Source organism: Rattus norvegicus, chromosome 7 (assembly GCF_036323735.1).
Source record: "Rattus norvegicus strain BN/NHsdMcwi chromosome 7, GRCr8, whole genome shotgun sequence".
NCBI classification, from domain to species: Eukaryota; Metazoa; Chordata; class Mammalia; order Rodentia; family Muridae; genus Rattus; species Rattus norvegicus.
Window position 1 is genome coordinate 136,253,581 of NC_086025.1, and position 23,564 is coordinate 136,277,144.

The 23,564-nt window shown below is 45.8% G+C and overlaps 3 protein-coding genes across 12 annotated transcripts in view; 1 reads left to right on the forward strand and 2 right to left on the reverse strand.

Annotated features, from left to right (window-relative positions):
- Cbx5 (chromobox 5) overlaps positions 1-995 on the reverse strand; it is a 50,749-nt gene extending 49,754 nt beyond the window's left edge. Inside the window, exon 1 of the mRNA XM_039078944.2 lies at positions 638-995. The gene's annotated coding sequence lies outside the window, so the exon portion shown is untranslated. The remainder of the gene's footprint in view (positions 1-637) is intronic.
- On the forward strand, positions 53-6,505 carry Hnrnpa1 (heterogeneous nuclear ribonucleoprotein A1). Of its 6 annotated transcripts, none has more exons than XR_010052947.1 (12): positions 53-183; positions 382-593; positions 1,136-1,252; positions 1,509-1,655; positions 1,827-2,037; positions 2,124-2,216; positions 2,304-2,396; positions 2,544-2,618; positions 3,500-3,655; positions 3,846-3,911; positions 6,182-6,259; positions 6,361-6,505. XR_010052947.1 is itself a non-coding variant. In XM_063263120.1 (12 exons), exons 2-11 carry the CDS (start codon positions 579-581, stop codon positions 3,899-3,901), a joined length of 1,122 nt encoding a protein of 373 aa, XP_063119190.1. In that variant the 5' UTR covers positions 53-183; positions 382-578; the 3' UTR covers positions 3,902-3,911; positions 4,139-4,839. The 6 variants fall into 6 exon arrangements, 4 of the variants coding, with proteins under 4 accessions (XP_063119190.1, XP_063119191.1, NP_001386203.1 ...); XM_063263120.1 differs by lacking the exons at positions 6,182-6,259; positions 6,361-6,505 and adding exons at positions 2,822-2,980; positions 4,139-4,839; XR_356017.2 differs by adding an exon at positions 2,822-2,980 and having other exon boundaries at positions 64-593.
- A 1,148-nt stretch (positions 6,506-7,653) lies between these two features.
- Nfe2 (nuclear factor, erythroid 2) lies at positions 7,654-20,270 on the reverse strand. Of its 5 annotated transcripts, XM_039079709.2 has the most exons (4): positions 20,132-20,270; positions 19,058-19,110; positions 10,249-10,415; positions 7,655-8,889 (listed from the first exon to the last, which is right to left on the reverse strand). In XM_039079709.2, exons 3-4 carry the CDS (start codon positions 10,360-10,362, stop codon positions 7,882-7,884), a joined length of 1,122 nt encoding a protein of 373 aa, XP_038935637.1. In that variant the 5' UTR covers positions 10,363-10,415; positions 19,058-19,110; positions 20,132-20,270; the 3' UTR covers positions 7,655-7,881. The 5 variants fall into 5 exon arrangements, with proteins under 5 accessions (NP_001012224.1, XP_038935637.1, XP_017450513.1 ...); NM_001012224.1 differs by lacking the exons at positions 19,058-19,110; positions 20,132-20,270 and adding an exon at positions 14,751-15,005 and having other exon boundaries at positions 7,654-8,889; XM_017595024.3 differs by lacking the exons at positions 19,058-19,110; positions 20,132-20,270 and adding an exon at positions 13,578-14,717.
- Positions 20,271-23,564: the final 3,294 nt, after the last annotated feature.

Here is a 23,564-nt window from a genome sequence, read left to right on the forward strand (position 1 = left end):
TCCCTCCACTACGCAGGCGCCTACGAACCTCGTATCCCTCTCCCGCCCGCCATTTCACGTGTTCCAGACAGCAGGCGGAACTTCGTACTGCGCCGGCGTAAACTCGCCATTTTTATTACACATGCGCTTTATAGCTGGGAAAAGTCGCGGCGAACTACTTTCTAACGTATCGTCCTTTGCCGAGTGAGTTTGTAACATTCGGGTGTGGGGAAGGTATAAAACACATTTAAAGACGTGAGTACATTCAAATATAAATTACTGGCTAGCTAGCCAATCAATGTGGTTAAGAATAAGATCCCTTGGGGCGTCAATGACTCAAAGGGGCGGGGACTGAGTAGAACGCCCAAACGGATGCCGTTTCTTAGCAGGGCGTTTTTACAGGCCAATGGTGGGAGGGAACAATTTCAAATCTCCAATAAGACTGAAGCAAGGGCGGAGTCTACCAATGCCGAAAGCGAGGAGGCGGGATAAAAGGGAGAGCAGAAGGTAGGCTGCCGGACACGTTCGCTATCTTATTCCTTTCTGCTCTTTGACGCTGGCGAGGAAGCATCGCTGAACGCTCTCATCATCCTACCGTCATGTCTAAGTCAGAGGTGAGTTGAGCGCGCTCTGCAGCTTCGCTTTCTTCCACACTTACTGAATATGACGGGATGTGACCTGTTTTGTCGCTGGCTCCCGTGCTTTCGGTGTTTGATCGATTACTGCTGAGGCCTACTTTAAAAAATGCAGGTCGCCATTTTGTCCTCATAGTCACCATGAGGCTGCGATCCGACAGCCATTAGTTTCTACGCACTGTTCCTTTTGGCAGAATTCTTACACTTAACGATCTGGGGTTTGTGGCCTTTTTTTCGTTTTTCCCTATCTGGTCTAATGATCTCTTGTTAAAGAGATACTAAGTCTTAATGGCGATGGACCAGACCAACCTGTGTCTTTTGTTGCGCCTGCGTATGAAGTAACAGGACGCATGCGCCGCGTGCAACTCGAGTCCCCAGTCAAGCCCAGGAAGGAGCACGTGGTCTTGTGCAGTAATAAAGAACAATAAAAAAGTGTGGCGTGTGTTGATGAATGGTGTTGATTCATTCGCCCAAGTTTCAGGCCCTCCACTAAGCCCCCTCTTTCCCCCACTTTATTTTAGTCCCCCAAGGAACCGGAACAGCTGCGGAAGCTCTTCATTGGAGGGCTGAGCTTCGAAACAACCGACGAGAGTCTGAGGAGCCATTTTGAGCAATGGGGAACACTCACCGACTGTGTGGTAAGATTTAAAAAAACAAAAGGAAGAGCTGCCTTATTTCTTCTGATTTAACCTTGACGCTTCTTAGCTAAATGTTTTGTGAAGTTAATTAATGGGATACTAAAAATCATCGTTGTGGAGCTTTGCTAACAAGATCTGTAAAAGAGCTTTTTATTTTCTGACTCTGGATGGAGTTTCATGTTTGCAGCGCTCTGACTAGGAATGACTTTTTGGCTTTGTGATCAGGCACTGTGTTGATTGAATTAACTCTAAACAGGTAATGAGAGATCCAAACACCAAAAGATCCAGAGGCTTTGGGTTTGTCACATATGCCACTGTGGAGGAAGTGGATGCTGCCATGAATGCAAGACCACACAAGGTGGATGGAAGAGTTGTGGAACCTAAGAGAGCTGTGTCAAGAGAAGTGAGTGGTTTTTCCTAATAGCTGGTTCTTTTTTAACCTGAGATTGTAATGGGGCAGATCTCAACTGGGAGATCCTCCCTCCTGAGTGAAATTAAAGGCATGTGCCACCACAGGTGTCAATCATTTAGGAATGTGCTGCTACTAAATAACTGGAGTCATTTTTCCTTTTAGGATTCTCAGAGACCAGGTGCCCACTTAACTGTGAAGAAGATCTTTGTTGGCGGTATTAAAGAAGACACTGAAGAACATCACCTACGAGATTATTTTGAGCAGTATGGGAAAATTGAAGTGATTGAAATTATGACTGACAGAGGCAGTGGAAAAAAGAGGGGATTTGCGTTTGTCACCTTTGATGACCATGACTCTGTGGATAAGATTGTTAGTAAGTATCAGAGGATTACATTTTCCTTTATGATTCTGGAGTTCACATGTTTTTTTAAAAGTCCTGAATTTAATTTTTCCTCTTAGTTCAGAAATACCATACTGTGAATGGCCACAACTGTGAAGTAAGAAAGGCTCTGTCGAAACAAGAGATGGCTAGTGCTTCATCCAGCCAGAGAGGTGTGTTTATTGCTTGGTTAGACTTGGGGTGAGGAGGACACTGTTAGTTATTACAGGTTAACCTAATGATCCAAAATTTCTTTTAAGGTCGAAGTGGTTCCGGAAACTTTGGTGGTGGTCGTGGAGGTGGTTTCGGTGGCAATGACAATTTTGGTCGAGGAGGGAACTTCAGTGGTCGTGGTGTGTATGGCTTTGTTTGGCTCCTTGTTGGTTTTAGAACTTATAACTAGTAATTGCTACCCTGTGTCCCCAGCACTTACAGGTTTTGATATTTGATAAGTATTCATTCACGTACAAAGCCTGGTTTAAAGCTTTGGTTTCTTCCAGGTGGCTTTGGTGGCAGCCGTGGTGGTGGTGGATATGGTGGCAGTGGGGATGGCTATAATGGATTTGGCAATGATGGTAAGTTTCTTAAGGAGTCTGTAAGGAGTGGTTTCTGGCGACCTCTACCTTTAGAATAGGCTACTAGAGACTAAACCTAGTGCATGACAAAGTTCAGTCAGCCCCGTAAAATGCATGCCCTGAGCAGCCTTTAGCTATTTAACTTGCGTAGATTTTTCTTGTTAAATACTTTTGTCTTATTGAGAAGACTTGTATTCTTGTAGGTGGTTATGGAGGAGGCGGCCCTGGTTACTCTGGAGGAAGCAGAGGCTATGGAAGTGGTGGACAGGGTTATGGAAACCAGGGCAGTGGCTATGGCGGGAGTGGCAGCTATGACAGCTATAACAACGGAGGAGGCGGAGGCGGCTTTGGCGGTGGTAGTGGTAGGTATCCAGTGACGCAGGTACTTGGTGCGGAGCTAGATGAGACTTCCAGGGTTTATGCCCGTCTCAGACTTCACGGCTGGCTCTTAGAGCATTGTAGGTACATTGCATGGTGCGTGCAAATAGGCTTGCTATGCTACCTCCTCCTGGCTTTAAGCTGGGGCCGCCTCCCCCAAAATGAGTAGGTGGATGAGTGGTTAGTGTCTTCCTTCCACATGAGGTAGTTAGAGACATAGCTGGATTGTCTACCTTCTGCTGGGACTTCAGGCATTTAGTTGATATATCCAAGAAATGTCTGTCTTGACCTAGAATATGTACACAAAGACCTTCGATTCTAACTTGCCACTGAGAGAAACTGTCATTAGTTAGGTTGATTTTCTTTAAATGTTGGATTATTAACTGAATGCCTCACTCAGAATGAAATGTAAGGGCTTGAAGTTGACAGAAGGTATATATAATCTTTGATTCAGGATCCTAAACACATTGGCTTGTCAGTCATCAAAGACTTTTCCATTTTAGGAAGCAATTTTGGAGGTGGTGGAAGCTACAATGATTTTGGCAATTACAACAACCAGTCATCAAATTTTGGACCGATGAAAGGAGGAAACTTTGGAGGCAGGAGCTCTGGCCCTTATGGTGGTGGAGGCCAGTACTTTGCTAAACCACGAAACCAAGGTATAGTATTATGATGTAATAAAAAACTGATAGTTAAATCTCCCTTCAAAGGGCATCAACCAGGAGGGTCATGTGATCCTTGTTAAGTCATCTTAATTTAAGCTAGGGACGTTTTTAAACAAATCGTTGATAATTACCACAAAATTGTTAGCACAAAGTATTGAAACAAAGCATTGTCTTAATACTTCAGGTGGCTATGGAGGTTCCAGCAGCAGCAGTAGCTATGGCAGTGGCAGGAGGTTCTAATTACAGCCAGGTAAGTGCCTCCTTTGTGTGTGTTCACAAAATTTTATAATTGAACCCAGTAACCCAAATGTAGCTGAGCAGTGCAACATAGTTAACATTATAACTGCAGTAAAATGGTGGATATTAAGTTAATATGCAGTTCAGCAAAATTTGTGGGAAACAACTTGCTCTATTGGATTGTAGCCTTGAGTCTTAATGTGTTTTAGATTAACAACTTTATTCCATATTGTTCAACAGGAAACAAAGCTTAGCAGGAGAGGAGAGCCAGAGAAGTGACAGGGAAGCTACAGGTTACAACAGATTTGTGAACTCAGCCAAGCACAGTGGTGGCAGGGCCTAGCTGCTACAAAGAAGACATGTTTTAGACAATACTCATGTGTGTGGGCAAAAACTCCAGGACTGTATCTGTGACTAATTGTATAACAGGTTATTTTAGTTTCTGTTCTGTGGAAAGTGTAAAGCATTCCAACGAAGGGTTTTACTGTAGACCTTTTTCACCCATGCTGTTGATTGCTAAATGTAAAAGTCTGATCATGACGCTGAATAAATGTGTCTTTTTTTTTTTTTTTTAATGTGCTGTGTAAAGTTAGTCTACTCTGAAGCCATCTTGGTAAACTTCCCCAACAGTGTGAAGTTAGAATTCCTTCAGGGTGGTGCCAAATTCCATTTGGAATTTATTTATGGTTGCTTGGGTGGAGAAGCCATTGTCTTCAAAAACCTTGGTGTTGCTAAACTGCCAGTTACTGTTGTAACTTAATGAGTTTCACCATTTAAAGGGTCATCCAAGCAAGATCACAATTTGGTTATAAAATGGTTGTTGGCACACCCTATGCAATATCAAAATTGAATAACGGTCTCAGATAAAATAACAGATGGGAATGAAGCTTGTGTATCATCCATTATCATGTGTACTCAATAAACGATTTAATTCTCTTGAATGGAATGACAACTGTATGGATTTGGGACTGGCAGAGATTTGGACTTTCCCTACCCAATACCCCTGGTAAATGTTGATTGTTTGTTACCACAGTGTAAGTTCAAAGCTCTGCCAGCATAGAAGCCAACTGCTGGTTAATGCCACCTATAAGCCCAGAGATTAGCAGTGTTGGGGCATCTTTATAAGAACCCTTAATTGCCCTAATCACAGGCTGTAGTGAAGGAAAACTGCAGTTTTAACTGGGTTGTGGGTGGGTGTGCCTCAAGGTGATTCTAGTTCGTTGAAATTTTAAGTTACAAATATAATTAACAATGTATAATTTTGTATTAACGGCAGTTTTCCTTCACACTACTGTCCTCAAGTGTTAATTGTATAGAAAATGAGTTCAAAACAGTTACTATCCGATAATTGTTACTTGTGCATAGGTTCTTACAAGTTTCCCATTTGGTGCCCCTTTTAAGTGCCATTGTACGGGGTAGCATAGATGACTTGTGTATTCCTACTCATGGGTATATATATATTGCTTGGAAGTTTTGGGGAGGGGGGAAGTGGGGAGGTGGGAGGTGGGGGTGGGGGAAGCATGGATGGTAGTTCCATGATACTGGCTGAGTTTGCAATAGCAGGTGGAACCTTAACTATTGAGGGAGTTTGCAGATACCTCAGGAATCGGGACAATGCCTTTAAAGATCCAGGAGATGTTCAGCTACTAGGAACTGCTAGCAAGTATAGCGCGAATGGCTTCCAGCTCAGAATCTCTACAGCTGAGAGTAGACACTTGTGGTATGTGGAGTACAGATAAGCCAGGGGCAGGCCACGGCACCTCCATGAAAGCTAGGAGGGAGTGAAGTTTGAGTGACCATCGCAAGGAAGGAGGCAGACGAGAGTAAGGCACACCTGACTCTTAGGACTAGCAGGCAGAGCCAGAAGGAAAGGTTTATTGCTATGCTGCTAGGTAAGAACAGATTTTACTTACATCCGTATAGTTATAAATTATAGTCCAATTTTCTGTTGGATTTCTCTTAATTATATTGAGCCAAAACTAGTCCAGTTAAGCTGCACTTGGTTTTTCTGGAGATGAATTGTTTTTATTTAATTAATGCCCTATTAGTCCTACTTGAAGGGAATGAATACATTTCTATTGTGACAATATGTTTTGGCCCTTTAATTTTATTTAACCTTCCTTTGACCCATTTTCTTAAAGCAATGGCTCAAAGTAATATTAGATACATTTCCCCAAAATGGTGGGAGGGTGGGTGGATTGTTAATGGGAGGGGGTGGGACTAGTTTAATGATGGGAATTGGCCCCACAAAAGGCTAGTTCTAAATGTTGTTTGCTTTTTTAGGAAGGAATCTGCTATGAGGCTTAACTGCTGTCATAAAATTTGTTTAAAAAACATGCTACAGAAGTTATTGGCTAAAAGGTGAGTTTTTGACTGATAATTTGTTAGAACTGTACATACAAACCAGGAGTCCACCACTGTCTTATGTAAAGCTGCATAACTGTCTTTCTTCTCCTTTACAGGAACATCCTTAAGAGAAGAGCCTTTATTCTGGGCCACTCTACTACTTCTCACTGCCATGCAGTTGGGTTTTAGCTGTACTGCTAAAAATCATTCAATTTTGTGAATGGCTTACTTTTTTTACAATAAACTTTTTAATTAACTTGGCTCTTGTCTTCCTTTGTGGCATTTTACAGCAGCAATGAGTCTTTTTACTCCTTAACACAGACTGAAACCCACATTAAAATCTAAAGACGTAATCTGGTCAGGGTGGCAAATGCCTCCAATCCCAGCACTCTGACCCAAGCATCTAATTTCTTCAGTTAGAGGATGGATTCTGTGTGGTTTACACCTAAGAGTGTTTTGAGAGGGTCTCGCTATAGTCTTGGCTGGCCTAGATCTCCCTGCCTTAGCTCCAGAGCACTAGGCTTACACCACAACTGATAGTTATATATCAAGGTAAAAGCAAAGATACGGGATTTCAAGCTGGGTGTGCCACACAGCACCTAATATTTGAAAGGATTTGAGAATCAAGGTCATTTTCCACTACATGTAGATGGCCAGCTTGAGTTAGTGTGGGACCCTGTTTAAAGAGTATTCCAGCACCGGTCTGACTTCAAGGAGACAGACCTCTCCAATAACCAGGCTCCTGCATGAATGTAGTACATTGAGTCACATAAGAGAAAGGCTGGATTGTGGTGCCAGTATCTTTAATCCCAGCACTCTGGAGACAGGTAAATGGATCTTTGAGTTGGAGGGTACCATGGTCCACCCTGTCTCAAAGGTAGTAGTGGTAGCATACCCCAACCCCAACATAGCAGTTGTCTTAACCAAGGATTGGTTTGTAGCCTTTTCAGTTGCCTAGCTTTGAGGCTCTGGTACAATGCATGCCTGAATGTGGGACATTACTAAGGTGTGACTGAAATGCCTTCAACTTTTGAGTGCTTGTTCAAACTTTACAATCCAGTCACTTAGGCTTCAAAAGATCTTTGGCCTCTCAGACCCAGAGTGAAAAGTAAGCAGGAGAAAAAGTTTGTGAATCTATCAGGAGTGTGTGTGTTTTCCAGAGACCTTCCACAGAGGGATACAGCAGCTCTTGGCATTTATGAAATAAGGGGGCCACCAAGGACAGGAGTTCCTCAAAGCACTTGGGCTCCTGACTCTGGAAGCTGCTGTGAAGGCAGGTGGATTGTCAAATTGCTCATGCCCTAATTTTATGTATGCTTTAAATGAGCTTAGGATTTCCTTATCTCCAATAAACAGCGGTTTCTGAGACAGTTTAGCTTCATGATCCTCAAAGAAGACACAATGGAAAGCTATTTCCACACAGCTCTTTATGGACCAAAGCTTGGACAAGAGGTAGAGGTGGGGACCTGAGAAGCCAACACTCACCTGGCCTCCAGGCAAACCTCAAATACATCTTTGAACTTCCAAATGGTCTTTTGGTCTGGAGAACTCAGCCTTGATTGGGGATTGGGAAGTACCTTTATCAGAAGGGAATGAGGGGAGTTCCTAGCACCAGTGTCCACCCCCTCTAGGCCAGCTCAATCTGTGGCCTCCATTTTGGTCCCACGGGGTACCAGAAAGATGGCCCCATCAGCAGCCTGTTGCAGTACATATTCCTCTGGTGAATAACTGTTGCCAGATTCATCCCGAAGATGCTGGAAAATATCATGGTACAGCTCTGTCAGCTGTTGGCGCATGACCTCCAGAGTGCGGTCAGCCTCCCCTCTGGCTCTGAGGAGCCGCTCCCTTTCACTGCCCAGCCGCTCCAGCTCTCGCTCCAACTGCACAATGGTTTCCAGTTTTCTCTTGCGACAGTTCTGGGCTGCCACCTTGTTCTTGCCCCGCCGACGGATGTCCCGAACTAGAGCCAGCTGGCTCTCCGTTAGCGGATACTGTGCCAACAACTCATTAAAGTCATCTACCGGCAAGTTAACTATCTTGTCCGTAGGGAAAGGAATCTTCATGGCCAGGGCCCGCCGCTCATCCCGACTCCCTGCCTCCCCACGGACAGCAGGCTTAGCCCGCACTGGACCGGAGGATGACTCTAAGACCAAGGGTGTTTCAGTGGGCGGAAGAGTATAGTTGGGGTGGGCCAAAGAGTTGGGCATAAGTGAGTAAGGGTACTCCACCGGGTACATGTCCACATACTCGCTCCTCCGCCTGCCAGCCTCTGTACCTTCTAGCTCAAGAGATTCTGCATCGCTGTAGTTGAGGGATAATCCCGAGTCAGATTCTGGATCTTCTTGGGGCTTGGGTTGCCCCACTGGCAGCCCAATGTCCAAGAGAGCTAAGGGGTCTGGGAGGGGCTCATTGAGCAGGCCTGAAAGGGTAAGTGGCTTTGACACGGGTATGGCTATGTTGCCATAGGAGTATGGGAGGTCTGGAGCATGGGGAGTGGATGCTGGGAGCTCATAAGGTGGTGGAGGAAGGGTGAAGCCTGCATCTGGATGAATTGAACAGGGGCAGTATGTTGGAGGTGGCAGTGGCCCAGGGTATGGGGTGGGTGCTTGAGGCTCAAAAGATGGCTCACTTGGAACATTTAGACCCTGCAAAGAGAGAAAAAAAAAGAGGCTTAGAAGATAGACTATGCTGGACAGTGGTGGTAAACCCCTTTAATCCCAGCATTCAAGAGGCAAAGGCAATCTGAGTTCTAGGCTAGCCTGCACTATACAGTAAATACCAAGACTACATAGAGAAACTCTGGGAAAAAGAAAGAAGCTGGGCATGGTGGGACACACCTTTAATCTCAGCACTCTGGACACAGAGACAACCAGATCTCTGAGTTCAAAGCCACCCTGGTCTACAGAATGAGTTCCAGGACAACTGAGACTACTCAAAGAAATCCTGTATCAAAATAGGGAAAGGGGGGTTTGGGGTTATGAAGAGGAAAAGGCTGTTTAAGCAGGAATAAAAGTTGGGATGGAGTTAAGGGGATGTTAGCCGGGAAACAGGGAAGGAGAATAACAATCAAAATGTAAATAAGAAATACTCAAGTTGGGGTTGGGGATTTAGCTCAGTGGTAGAGCACTTGCCTAGGAAGCGCAAGGCCCTGGGTTTGATCCCCAGCTCCGAAAAAAAGAACCAAAAAAAAAGAAAAAAGAAAAAAGAAATACTCAAGTTAATAAAGATAAAAAAAAAAAAAGCAGGAATAAAAGTCACTGTTGAGACCCTCAGAGAAGACAACCTCACATTGAACTGGCTACAGAGTCTTCTTTATCAGGAGAAGCCCTTACTAGGCCAAATGGCTCCTGTTCCTTTATTCTCTTCAGGAAGACAAGGTCATTATTATCCAAGATGGATCCTCAGAACTTCTACTGTGGTTATCTAGAGTCAAAGGGTCAAGTTCAGGGCTTTGTCATTCCCTGGGTGCCCAGCAGAGGGAGCCAGTGTGTGGGAGGAGGGTCTAAGGGCAGATCCTGAGGACACCAGGCAGAGGTAGGCACAAAGCCCAGGCTGAGGGTTAACCCTCTGTCCAGGCCCAGGTGCAGTGAGGAGAACACATATTACAAACAAGGCCCCCAACTTACGTAGCAGAGCTATCCTGCTCGAGCCTAGCTGAGGACAAAGGCACCACTGTTAAACCAACAGACACCCCTTTGTCCAACATTCAGGAGGAGAAGGACCCCAGCACAGTCTATCTCCCCTTTCTGAGGCCCTTTAACTAAGGCTCTGCTACCTGGAGGAAAGGAGTTTGTTGCTATGGGTGAGGGGTGGTAATGAGGGAAGATGGGCAGAGCTGGAAGAGAGTCAGATCAGAGGAGAAAATAAAAGAGAGAAGTAGAGCAAAGGCTGGTAGCGGGAGATGTAAGCAGAGCAGCTGGACAGAAGCCTACAACCCCCCGGGTGTTCCTCATTATCCCCCTGCTCTCTGCTTCTGGCCGGGCAAGAGCCCACCCCATACTCACCTGCAGCTCAGTAATGGACATGATCTCTTGCCAAGTCAGTTCCATCTCTCCAAGCTCCCCAGTAGGCAGCTGTGGTAATCTGTTTCTGTTTGGCTGGGGAGGACACGGGGGCATCCTACTGTGCCAGCTGATAGCCCCAGCTTCCCCCAAGCACAGGTTCCCGCAACCTGTGTTGAAGGAAGAAAGGTATTAGGATTGCTTCTACCAGGTCGAAAGTTTGTCCTGTCCTCATGCAGAATTCCCATAAGAAAGGAGCATTGTCAGTGGTTCACGGGTGCCATCAACCACCCTATGAACTATAATGTCCTTTTCTTCAGTGGTGTACTCTCTACCTCACCTGCTCTGACCACAGTCAGTCCTCTGGGCACACAGTAGGCATCTTTACTTTTTCTCAGCAAGATGCCTTTTCTTACTCCCTAAAAATGGCGTTCCTGTCCAGAGACAAAATCCAGCCTTCTGGTGTTTGGGGATTGAAGTTTTATTTTCCATTCCGGGAGGAAACAACAGGAGTCAGTCACCCTTGTCTTCTTCTTGGGTCTTCAGTGTAATGTCTAAGCCTTTATTTATTTTATTTTTGAAACAAGGTCTCACTATGTATTCCTGCCTGTCCTGGAACTTGCTGTGTAGACCAGATTGACTTCTAGCTCACAGAAATCCACCTGCCCCTGCCTCCCAAGTGTGGAATTAAAGGCATGTGTCACCACACCTCGTATTTCAGCCCTTTCTTCCCAAGATGTGAGAGCTTGGGGATCCTCAAGGAGTGTGTTGTGGGAAGTATTAGGCAGACAGCCCCTCCCCTTCCCTGAGATAGAGCCCAAGCCTGCTGGTGATAGCAGCCCTTCCCTCTCCTCCCATCCTTACTTTAGGCTCCCCTGCCTGGGCCAGATAAGGGGTTTATCAGCTGCAGGCAGCAGAGGCAGAGGAGGAATGGGCTCCAGGAGACACTGGACCTCTACCCTGTATCCCAACCATGTCACTTGGTCGTGTCCCACCCCACATAACCATGGCTCCTTTCTCTTCCAAGGTCAACACACGACAAAGATTTAGCAAGCGCTTGTCAAGACTTGTGCTGGCATTTTAAAAAAAGCATAGCTTATCAGGCTGGATGTCACAAAGACCCTGTAAGGGGGTAGAAGGCAGACACTGAAGCCCACGCTGATAGATGGCAAGTTGGAACCTGATCACACCCCTCGCTGCTTTCTAGGCTCCTTTGGTTCCCAAGGTGCTCGCTATCCACAACCCACGCCACTATAGGCAGTCTACCTCAGCAAGTTCCCACAGCGTCTCAGGCCCCTTTCTTTTTCTTCTTCAATATCTCTTTGGGCTCTCAAGTGCTGCCTCCTCTGTGCTTCTTTTTAATCTGGGTTCTAGCTTTCAGCTCTGCTGCTAAGTAGCAGTGGGGTGTCACTGCTCCTGGTTAGTTCTCCCAGTAGTAAAGTCAGGGGGTTAGACAGCCCAATTTGAACTGGGGGAATTCCTCACTGCTTAGACAATTGCAAACTCCCACCCTGGTTTTCACCATCACCTCTTGGTCCATCCATCTCCTCATCCTGCCTCCATATTCCCCGATACCCATCTCTACCTGAATCTGTTTTCTTTGTGTCCAAATAGATTCCAAGTACACTTACTTAGCAAGGTTTTCCTGATCTCTCAGGGTCAGGCACAGCACAGCATATACATGCATTCACATCCACTCTACACACCATATAAATAAAGGAAACATCTTGGGCTGGAGAGATGGCTCAGCAGTTACGAGCACTGACTGCTCTTCCAGAGGTCCTGAGTTCAGTTCCCAGCAACCACATGGTGGCTCACAACCGTCTGTAATGAAATCTGATGCCCTCTTCTGGTGTGTCTGAAGTGTACTCATATACATAAAATAAATAAATACATCTTTAAAAAAAAAAAGGAAACATCTTACAGAAGACCAGAGGATGGGGCTGGATAACCTCAAATATGACTTTATATCACCTGTCACAAAGATAGCCCCTCCTGCTATTCATTATGTAGTCCCCTCTTGGACCTACCACAAAATGTATACCCACTACCGAGTTTCCCTCTTTTTAATTTGATCTGCCTAAGGCCCTGTCTCCACCCTCTTGCTATAATGCCATCCCCAGAAATGGGAGTTGATATAGGCACAGGCTTTTGACCAATGGTTAGAATGGGTGGGGTGTTTATGTCTGTCCAGGATGCCATTTCAACACCGGAACTCCACCCTCCCCACCCAGGTTCTGACGGAAATTGCCCAAAGGCATAGTGAATGAAGAAGGAGTTTGGGGGTTAGGCAGGGACTATACTGTTGCCTCATAGTTCTTCTCCCACTCCACCTCTCTTTGTCTCACCTGTCTTCCTGGGTCCGAATCTGAGGTACCTTACAAAGATCTTGCCCCAGAAGGCAAGGTTCTCCTGTCTTCAAGATGCATCTTGGACAAATTGCATCAGAGTTTCCAGCTAAATAAAGACAGGACTAGAGAACTCCACTACTGTGAGAAGGAACAAGCTGCATCTAGTCAGACAGACACATTCACTTGCAGTGTATAAAAACCATTCCTGAAGGCCTTGTGACTACTGAACTGATTTCATGTGCAGGCACCTAAGAACAACAATGCTCTAGACATAGAGGTGAGGCCAGTCTCTCCTCAAAAAACACACATCTAGATGAACACAAAGTCAGAAAGGGGACTAGCAAATGGTCTATATCCTTCTTTTAGCTGCAAACCCAGGCAAAGTCAGACTCCAGGTGGTACCTAGCTATCAACCCTTTCCTATGAAGACCTAAAGATGAGTCTTCTTCTTCTTCCTGGGATTTAAGAGACAGAGAGAGAGAGAGAGAGAGAGAGAGAGAGAGAGAGAGAGAGAGAGAGAGAGGAGGCAGGAAGAAGCTAGAGCCTGGGCTAGAGCCTGGGCAGAAGTTTGTAAAGGAAACCACCAGACCATTGGCTTGCACCAGGCACAGGCCCTTTAGGTCTTGGGAGCCTGCCTTTCAGAGAATCAGCAAGCTTGCAGCCAATAGGACTGACTAGAAGCCAGACAAATAGAATACCAGAGATGGTAGCGAAAAGAGACAGGAAATGTGAGCTAGGTTTCCAGGGACTCGTTAGCAAAAGCTGCTCTTGTTTTACACTTTGGCCTTCCTCTTCAGGCCATACAACCACTGAATCTCCTGGGCTGGTTATTCTCTTTAGTCCTCTACACTGTAGATCTGGTAGAACTTGAGCCAACTGCGGAAACCTCCATTCTTCCTTTTCACCTACCCACTCTCCCCTCTCTTCCTCCCTCCCTTCCTCCTTCCCTCCTTCCAGACCAACCCAGAACCTTGAACATACCATGCCAACACTCTACCACCAAGCTACATCCTTGGAATCTTCCAAAGATCTTTTTATGATCCCTAAGACTTCACAGGTTATGAAATTTTCTAGGGACACAGGATCATTTGCAGAGGTAGGAGAAGAAGACAGTCTATCTTCCACTGCTGGTCCAAGACTTTGAACTTCTTTGACAGGGAGCTTGCCTCGGGGTACTGTATTAAGGCTTATTAGGTTACTCCATCTCTCTTGGTGTCAACACAGACAAAGGAAGGATTGGGGAGATATGAGAAAAGCTTGGTGTGTAGATTAGAAGGTAAGCAACCTCGTTACAAAGATTAGGGAGACTTTCTCAAAGGGGAGAGGCACACAAAAGCGAAATAGAGAAGCCAATAGAATGAAGATTTGAGCCATGAAGGCTTAGTCCCCTGGGAGCATATGTGACTCAACATGATGCTAGGGAACAAGGAAAAGGGGACAAATTTCTTCTGCTCTCCTGTGACATTATCCCTAGAACCCTGGGTCGTAGGAAGTAATAAGTAGAGGCCGCAGTCCACAGATCTGGTAGCTCTCTTTCTCTTCCACAGTATCTCAACCTCCTGCTGCTAGCAGCCAAGAATTTCCATAGAAGTATCTGTACTGAGACTGAATGCCCTCCTCTTTGCAGGTCCAGCTTAGGACTGTAGAGGAGAGGCAACCGGAGAGGAACTCAGCCAACTACCCTTGCTATAGCTAGGCTCTTCGGAAGTTCAGACATCCAATAACTACCGCCCCTTTGCTTCCCACAAATCTCAGATGGTTGGGGCTACAGAATACCGTGGGGGTATTCTGTACAGGGGGGGTACCATATTACTGGAGCCTACGAGCTCCCCAAGTCAGCAGGCCAAATGAAGGGTTCCTCCTGGTCACTCCCTTGCTCCTCCAGGGTGTTTTTTAGTAAAACACTGTGTGGTCCCCAACTACAACCTCCCTCCCACCCCAAGGATCCAAGAACAGCCAGGAAGTTATCTAAAAGTGTCTCCAAAGTATCTCCAAGTCATATTACTCCAAACGTATCAATTTCCTACACCAGGGACAGTCTAGGAAGATGTCTTAGAAACATCCAGACAGAAAGTTAGGTATTCCTCCCAGTACCTCCTCCACCTGCCCAGCCTGACCTCCCCAGAGCCCACTAAAGTCTCCCTCCAGACTCGCCTTTTAGGCACCTGTGGCAGATTCCAAGCCCGGCGAGAAGAGAGATGAGGCTGCGGGTAGTGTCCCTGAGAGGCTGGGTCAGAGCTGACACCTCCTGGGCGCTGAGCGCTGCCTCTGAGCACTATTGAGGGCCGAGCCCCGCCCCCGGGCCATGGCTGGGCGCGGAGCACCGGTTGGCCCGGGTAGAAGCCGGCGCACCGGCGGTCTCTCCGAAGCCCTCAGTCAGAGTTAGCAGTGCTTCCTCCAACCCTTCCCTTTTCCCCATGGCCCTCCTCTCCTCCTGCCCCTTCTGGCCAAGAGAGGAAACTTGAGCCCGGTGTGGTTTCTGCCTGCACCCCGCCCCCGCCTCTCAATGGCGGCGGGGGCACCCGGGGCTCACAGGCTCCCGACCCTCTCCAGCTGATTCAGGACAGTGCATTCCCTGTTCTTTCACAGCCGATGGTCCACTCACAAGTGACTCCTAAGCTTAAACACGGTCAGCAGCCTCCTCTTTCTTTCAGGTGGTGTTTCTTAAAGACAGGGAAACTGAGTCATAGCAAGGCAAAAGACAGCAGGCAGTAAGGACAGGTATCTGAGTCCAATTTGCTTCGGGCAACAGCCTTCACTTCTAGAAAGCCTGGGCTCCAAGGGAGCTATTTTGGGGATGAGAGGCTGCTAGCTGCTTAGAGGTATTCTTTTACGTGTACACCCCTCCCCAAACCCTACCTCAGATGCTATAGGACAAAGGATTCTTTTTTGGCCATCTATTTATTGGTTGATTGATTGATTGATTGATTGCCAACGTGTATGGGGTGTGAGGGTCCTTAAGTGGGAGGCTGTCCTGTTGGTTAATAGTCTCCCTAAAAGGGATCTTTCTTTCTTGCAGGCCAGGATACATACGTACATCAGATTCATCTCCAGGTACACAACAGCTCTGTATCAGACTACTGTGCCTTCCCAGACATCTCTTGTCTTTCTGCTTTCCCTGTGCTGGAGTTATAGGAGTACTCATTGTGTTTGCTCCAGTAACTTTCAGGTCAAAGCAACATGACTTTTTGGTCTACCTAACTTTGGTTCTGATTAATACAGTTTACACTTTTTCTCACTGATATTCAAGTAAATTTGGAAACATTTTGAGGCCAGAAAGAAAGCTGAGTATTTGGCAAAAGACCTAGAACCCCTGTACTCAGGAGGTGGAGGAAATATCAGTTCAAGGTCAACATTGCCTAGATAGAGAGTTTGAGGCCAGCCTGAAGTGCATGGGACCCTGCCTCTGAAAAACAAAATAATAAGATAGACAGGAAACAGATAAGTACTACCCCAAGGTAGAGGTATCATTCTGCTAGCCCTTTGGATAGGATTATGCTTGTGGTTAGAATAGTGGGAGTATTCTGTCCTGAACACGAACTACAGCTACTGGGAGCCTTCCAACCCTTCCATCACAAAACCGTCTTCTTTTACCACTCTAGTTCTCCCTGCTATCCTCTACAACCTGGCAACACAGTCAAGCAAGTAAGGACTGTGTCGATACCACAAAGAACCTCTCCCATCAAGCTAACATCGATGAGATTGCTCACACTCAGCCACTCTCCCATCAAGCTAACATCGATGAGATTGCTCACACTCAGCCAGACCCAAGGCTGAGTACTTCCCATTCCAACCTGATCACACACACACACACACACACACACACACACACACACACACACACACACACACCTGTATGGTTTATGTGGGACAGGAGGCAATCCAGTGACTTTACTGCATGCTGGATGTGGGCTTGGGGGCTAGTGTGGGACTGGATCTAGGTCACATGCATGCCCTTGCATACTTATCTGGGTCCTCATAGGGAATAAAAGATAGTAACAGTCACACATGCAGTTGATTATATAATATCAGGTTATAGATAATCTGTGAACAGAGTGTGTGGAATTTCAGATACATCTATACACAACATAGACCTTAGCTTTCATTCATTCAAAAATATTTATTTTCGGGGACTGGGAAGATGGTTCAGTGGCTAAGAGCACTGACTGCTCCTCCAGAGGTCCTGAGTTGAATTCCCAGCAACCACATGGTGACTCACAACCATCTGAAATGGGATCTGATGCCCTCTTCTGGTGTGTCTGAAGACAGCTACAGTGTAATCATATACATAAATAATTATTTAAAGAGATACTTATTTTCTACTCCAGAAACAAATATGACTAAGACAGTCCGTATTCTCACACACAGTCAGAACTATAGCCAGTGGACGTGATGACACATGCCTAAAAATCCAGTATTTGGGAGACTGAGGCAGGAAGACAAACATTTTTTTAAGCTACCCTGGGTTACATAGTAAATTCCAGGACAACATGTGATACATAATGAAACACTGTTTAAAAAAGAAAAAAAAAGTAGGGGTTGGGGATTTAGCTCAGTGGTAGAGCGCTTGCCTAGCAAGCGCAAGGCCCTGGGTTCGGTCCCCAGCTCCTAAAAAAAGAAAAAAGAAAAAAAGCATTCATGGAACAAAGACAAGAAAAAAAAATCACTACTCCAGGCTTGCCTGATCTATACAGTAATATACAGTAAGTTCCAGGCCAGCCAGGGATACATAGGAAGACCCTGTCTCAAAAACAAAACAACACAAAAAGTCTAGGCGTAGCACTATTCAATGAAAGAAGTTAATCCTAGTTGGTGAAGTTCAAGCAAGGTGTTCCAGTCGTTCTGGGATGTGGAGAAAAAAGAAGAGTATTCTGGCAAAGGTGTGGGTACGCCGAAGCATAAAATACAGAAGTTTCTAGAGTGGCCTTGAGGTGACAAGTAGGTGATAAGCCTAAACACCCCGAGGAGGAGCTGGGGATATCACCTAGTGGCAAACATTTTCTTAGGTCCTGGAATCTGGGATAAGGAAGTCTGTGTACTTTACCAGGGGCTGAAGAGCAAGGCTCTCTGAGAATCAAACTGGGGAGCATGTATTCTCTTCTGCAGACACTCCTAGAAGTAACTGAAGTCCTTTACTTGCTGGGATGTGGCCAGGTATAATGAGCTAAGTAAGTAGCCCCTGAGGCACTACCGCCCACTTCACCTCACCCCCCTCCCTAGGCAGAGCTCTGTCCTGTGGTTTCTGGGCTGTGTCCTCCCCTCCAAGTCACCCCAGGGAGAAGGGGATTGATTCCCTTAGCCCCCTTCTGCCAGATCTGCATGTCCACAGTCAATGCCCGGCAACAATGCCTCTTTGGCTTGACTTACAATCTGCAGGGTGTTAGGGGAGTGCCACCTGAGTGGATTGCATAGACTTGGCCAAGTGACAATGACTAAGATTTTCCTGTCTCCAGAATTCTTCCACTTTAACAAAGGTAGGAGAGGCAGAATACAGATAGAAGAGAGGCCACATAGCTTTATTATATTAGCATTTTCCACTCTTGCTGCTCACCCAACCCCTAAATAGTTAATCTGTCACTCCAGTCCAATCCACCCCCACTACGTATGTGCACACCACCAGCAGCATCAGGTCAAGCCACAAGCAATGTTGCCAAACACCCCACTGGGTTATGCAACCAGCTTCCCGAGAAGGGTGAGCAGGGCGGGGTGGGTAGAGGTGGAACCAGGGGAGGGCCATGGGTCCCACAGGGAACTGGCTGCCTTGCTGGATTGCCTACTGGTGTGACCGCAGTGGCCCCAGAGGGCGGGGATAGTACTGGCCTTTTATCAGTGCCCCGCAGCATTGCACCCGCCACCCCCTGGCTTCCTCTCTCAACAGACGGAAGGGGGAGGCAGCCACAGTGGGGATAGGGGGAGGGCTGGGTGTTATCCTAAGCAGCAGAGCTGGGCGGTTGCCCCGGATGGGGGAGGTGGTGAAGGACACCAGGGACCCGGGAATACTCATGCTCCCCTTATGAAGTCGGGAGTTGGGGTATAAAATATAAACTGATACTAGATATTGGAGTCAGGTCTCCAGAGTCATCGGTTCTTTTCCTTGTGTTCCAGTGTAAGTGAGGATAGGATTTTCCCAATTTCGAGAGGAGGTCCCTTTCCCTCAAATAAGAATTCTCAGAGGACTGACTCTGAAGGGGAAGGCATGCTACACGCTAAGGTTAAAACAGCAGGAGGCTTCCCAGCGAATTGAGTGGGCGTCAGTTTCCCTGGACTCTGGCGGCTAAGAGTTGAGTCTTGCTCGAGGAGCCCAGAGTTAGAAAATCCCAGAAACAAAACAAAACAGAACAAAACAAAACAAAACAAAACAAAACAAAACAAAAACACTTTCGAGCTCCACTCCAAATAGATCTAGGAGAAAAAGTGTCCTAGCACCTAATACATCAAGGATTATGGCTTTCTTTCGTTACCTTTCCTTTTTTCTTTCTTTTTTCTTCTTTACTTCCTTCCTTTCTCCTTCTTCCTTTAAAACAAAAAACAAACAAACAAACAAACAAACAAAGAAACAAAAAAACACACATTGTCTTACTTTGTAGCCTTGACCTGGAACTCACTATGTAGCCCAGGCTGGCCATGAACTCTCAGTACTGTTCCTGCCTCAGCTTTCTCAGTGCTAGGATTGCTGGCTTCATTTACCACGCCTAGTTGAGGACCAAATCTTGATTCTGCCATCCCCTCTCCCCTCCTTTGCTTTTCTCCTAGATATTGAATCTTATTCTAACCTGTGTTTCAGTCTTGGCGTTTATTATTGGAGTTTATTATTAGCTGTGTGGCCCCCGAGGGAGCACAACCTTTCTGAGCCTTACTTCCTTACCTGAAAAAAATGGAGATATTGTTATTAAAATATTCTTTAGCAGGGTGAGTATTAAATGAGTGTAGGACTAAGTGTGTATTAGCTCAGTAGCAAAGCTCTTGCCTAGCATGTTCAAAGCCGTAGGTGTGAGCCACAGTACTGCAAATAAAATAAAAAAATATATTAATAAAATAAAATAATTCATCTCTGCTTCCTGACCACAGACACAATGTGTCCAACAGCCTCGTGCTTTTGCTGTCTTCCTTCCTTAAATTAATTAAGCTAATTAGTAAAAATAAACAAAATAGCTGATTACTATCTATTTCCTAATGAGCGCTTAGGTATCAGGAAGCCATAGCCTTTTGGGGCATCAGAATTCCCTGTCTGGAGGCCACACTGATAAAAAAATATTTGAGACAGCTGAAGCCAGGAGGCAGCTTGGTTCTGCAAGGAACCCAGATACAGTGTTGGTAGCTAGACTTCCAGGAACTAGCCTCAGGCCATGGCTCTCCCGTACCAACACTGTTGGGAGGAGCTCATGCTGGCCACAAAGTCTTATGGGCTTCAGTCACCTTCTAGCAACCCCAGAATTCCTACACTACCCAACTGTTGCAATCCTCCTCAAGGGGTAGAACCACTGAGGACATCCCACCCTCAGATTGGAAGGGTGGGTGCCGAGCTATTTACTTACTCCTTTCAGAAGCATCCTGCATCCCAGCCTCCTATGATTGCCCCTGCTGCTTATCTAACTCAAAATGCCCTCCTTGGCTGTTCCAGTCAGAACAGATGAAAAATCTGGGTTTGAGCCTCAGCCTAACTCCCGGCTGGCAGTGTGAACCTGAGCAAATTGTTTGACTTCCCCGAGTTTCAGTTTCTTCTCGGTAAATGGGGAGCACTAAGCTTCCGTCAGAGGATGTGTGGGATCAGATGAGGCAATGTACAGTGTTAATTACTGAAAGTCTAGTAACACTGGTCCCGTGATCTACTCCCCAAGGCCTGTGTCAGGTTCCTGTGTCAAGCCACGTTTCCTGGCTATTTCAGTTTGGTCATATATATATATCCATTGGTCTTTTTGACTATAGAATGGTATAAGCCTAGCCTGGGCAGACCCTATCTCAAAATAAAAAGTAGAAGGTAGGAATAGGACTTGGGAGTAACTCATTGGCAGAGTACTTACTTGCTTATTATGCTTGAGAACCTAGGTTTTCTCTCTCTCTCTCTCTCTCTCTCTCTCACACACACACACACACACACATACACACACACCTTTAAATTTAGTGATTTGATATGTAAGCTTTATTTTTTTATGATTTTATTTTATTTATAACTGTAGCTATTTTCAGACACACCAGAAGAGGGTATCGGATCTCACTACAGGTGGTTGTGAGCCACCATGTGGTTGCTGGGAATTGAACTCAGAACCTCTGGAAGAACAGTCTGTGCTCTTAACTGCTGAGCCATCTCTCCAGCCCTTGTAAGCTTTATTTTTAAAGATTTATTTTTATTATTTTTAGGTGTGTGTGTGTGTGTGTGTGTGTGTGTGTGTGCCTCTGTGTGTGTATGTTCAGGTGTGTGCTAGTGCCCATAGATGCTAGAGATGCCAAATATCCTGGAACTGGAGGTATAGGTGGTTTCTGAGCAACCTGACGACGGTTCTGGGAATCCAATTAGGGTTGCTTGTTTATTTGTTTGTTTTGTTTTCCTTTTTTTCCCCTTGTCTCAGGTTTATTTGTAAAAACAGCATAGGATGCTGGTCATCTGCAAATAGTGTGTAGGTAGGTGTGTCACAGCAGTCTATTTGTCTTCACATTGACAGGATATGGGACCCTCACAGGGGCCTGGGCACCCTTGGGAGCCTGGGTTGGAGCTGAAGCCTGGGCCTTAGCTGGAGCTGTGGCCTCTGCCTTGGTTTGAGCCTTGGGCTTTGGTTGGCAGAGCCTACGACCCTTGGTCATATAGCTTCGAATCCTCTTCCCAAACTTGGGGTGAGCAATGAAAGCCAGACAGCTGAGTTTGTCTCTGGGGCCCTTTGGCATCTTGGGCTTGATGGCCTGAGGCTTCACCAGGGCCTTGATGGCCTCTGTTCTAGCATTTACTGCCTTTGCATTGCTGGCCTGCATCTTTTTCAGGCCTTTCTTGTTGTGCTTCTTGACAAAGTACATGTTCCTCAGGAACTTGGGGTCAACCCTTTTAAGAGATTCATATCTTTGTGACCCGGGTTTCACTCCTCCACCCCCCACCCCAGAGCTGAGGACCGAACCCAGGGCCTTGTGCTTGCCTATAGGCAAGCGCTCTACCACTGAGCTAAATCCCCAACCCCTTGACCCGAGTTTCTTGATGCTGTTTCTGTGCCATTTGGGGTACTGGTTGTGTTTGGTATGGTTCTTTGACTTGGCCATGTCTACACAGTAACCCACGGCTCCCCCAGCACCTGGGACAGGAAAAGAAAGTTGTTTTTCTGTTTTGAGACAGTTTCTCTGTAGCCCTGGCTGTCCTGGAACTTGCTCTGTAGTCCTGGCTGGCCTTGAACTCAAGAGATCTCCCTGCCTCTGCCTCCTGAAGGCCAGGATTAAAGGTGTGCACCACCATGTCCAGGTTTTAAACTAGGGTCTTTTGCAAGAGCATTCTGCACACTAACTGCTGGGTGATCTCTTCAGCCCCTATAAACTTGCCATTAAAAGAGGTTAGGAAGCCACTAAGATGGCTTGACAGGTTAAGGTACCTGAGGAGTCTTTCTTTTTTGTGGTCTTGAGTTTTATTATTACACTGTGTCAAAGAGACAACAACTCTACCTCAGTGGAAATGTAAAGAGACATTAGTTCAGATAGCTGCTACCTTGGGGCTAATAAGATGGCTCAGTCTGTTCTGGAAATGTATATATTTTTATATATTCATATTCATATATATATATATATATATATATATGAAAGGAAGAAAGATGTTGTTACCACCTTCTCAAAGCCTATGTCTTCTCCAGCAACACTTCTCTAGAGCCCAAGTTTCAGTTGTCCTCACCAGTGTGCCCACATCTCCAGGTCAGTAGCTGGAGCTGTCCCCTCTGTTGGTGTTAGTGACCACAGTGCTGCTCCTTATTCTGCCATGGCTGCCTGGGATCAACCCATAATGGCTATCTCTAGAGGCAGAGCAAGCCACCAGGTGAGTATGCAGAGCCGAATCCAGGCGATCTGTATGGCCTAGGCATTGTGAATTACTTTTTTCTGAGTCTTTAGTTCAAAGCCAGGAAAAAAAATTCTTTCTCTGGGAGCATAGAAATAAACCTCTCCCACCTTCATGTTGAATAGAGACATAACTGATTTGTTTTTCTCTACTAAAAACTAAGCTTGACTTGAATGCTTAGAAATTCAATTTTGGTCAATTAATTCATCTTGAAAGAATTCGTTTATGCTGACCTAACTTAAAAGAGCATGACATATAAGCTATATGGTTGATTTACATGTTTCTACGTAAAACTCATAGTATCTTGGACAATTCTATTGCCTAATTCTAGTAGTTGGCTACTTCAGAAGGCAAATATGATAATTAGAAAGGTTGCTCTGTGAACAAGAAGAACTGGCTATAATTTTCATGAGTAATGAGCCTGCGTCTGTTACCTTAGTAAAGATAGCAGGCATTCATTCATGTTGGCCAAGCAGAGAACTTTTTTTTTCTCAAAACATCACTGGAAGAATAGATCATGGTGGTGTGGATTCTTTGAAGACAGCGACTCCCCTTTCTGTGAAGACAAGGCACAATTCAGTTGATTGGGTTTCAGCTCTAGCCAAGTTAATGTAATTGCTTCTGTTTATATCCCCTTCGGCCATGTTACTGTAATTGACTGTGTTAGAGCTTGGTTGCATTTAGGTTGTAGCTATTTCACTTTAAGTGATTAGGTTGCTAGAGTACAGATACATTGACGGAATTATGCTTTCCTGGAACTACATTAGATCACCTGCCATTTCCACTAACGGCTGACCTAACCTAGCACCATTTGCTCCTCCAGTTTTATCCACAGTGCACTGTTCTCTGGGGGCATTTTCTGACTATATTGTTTTTAATCGCATGTTTTCTGACTGCATTATTCTGACTGTAAACCGAAGAACTATGGCCTTTCTGTATTCTACATC

What these genes read in the sequence shown, in the direction of transcription:
- Hnrnpa1 (XM_063263120.1), top strand. An exon ending in AGAGAGCTGTGTCAAGAGAA is followed by an intron (nt 1,656 to 1,826) that starts GTGAGTGGTTTT and finishes TTTTCCTTTTAG; the next exon opens with GATTCTCAGAGACCAGGTGC. An exon ending in TGCTTCATCCAGCCAGAGAG is followed by an intron (nt 2,217 to 2,303) that starts GTGTGTTTATTG and finishes ATTTCTTTTAAG; the next exon opens with GTCGAAGTGGTTCCGGAAAC.
- Nfe2 (NM_001012224.1), bottom strand. Translation starts at nt 10,362, where the DNA reads ATGCCCCCGTGTCCTCCCCAGCCAAACAGAAACAGATTACCACAGCTG. An exon ending in TGTCCATTACTGAGCTGCAG is followed by an intron (nt 8,890 to 10,248) that starts GTGAGTATGGGG and finishes CTCTCTTTGCAG; the next exon opens with GGTCTAAATGTTCCAAGTGA.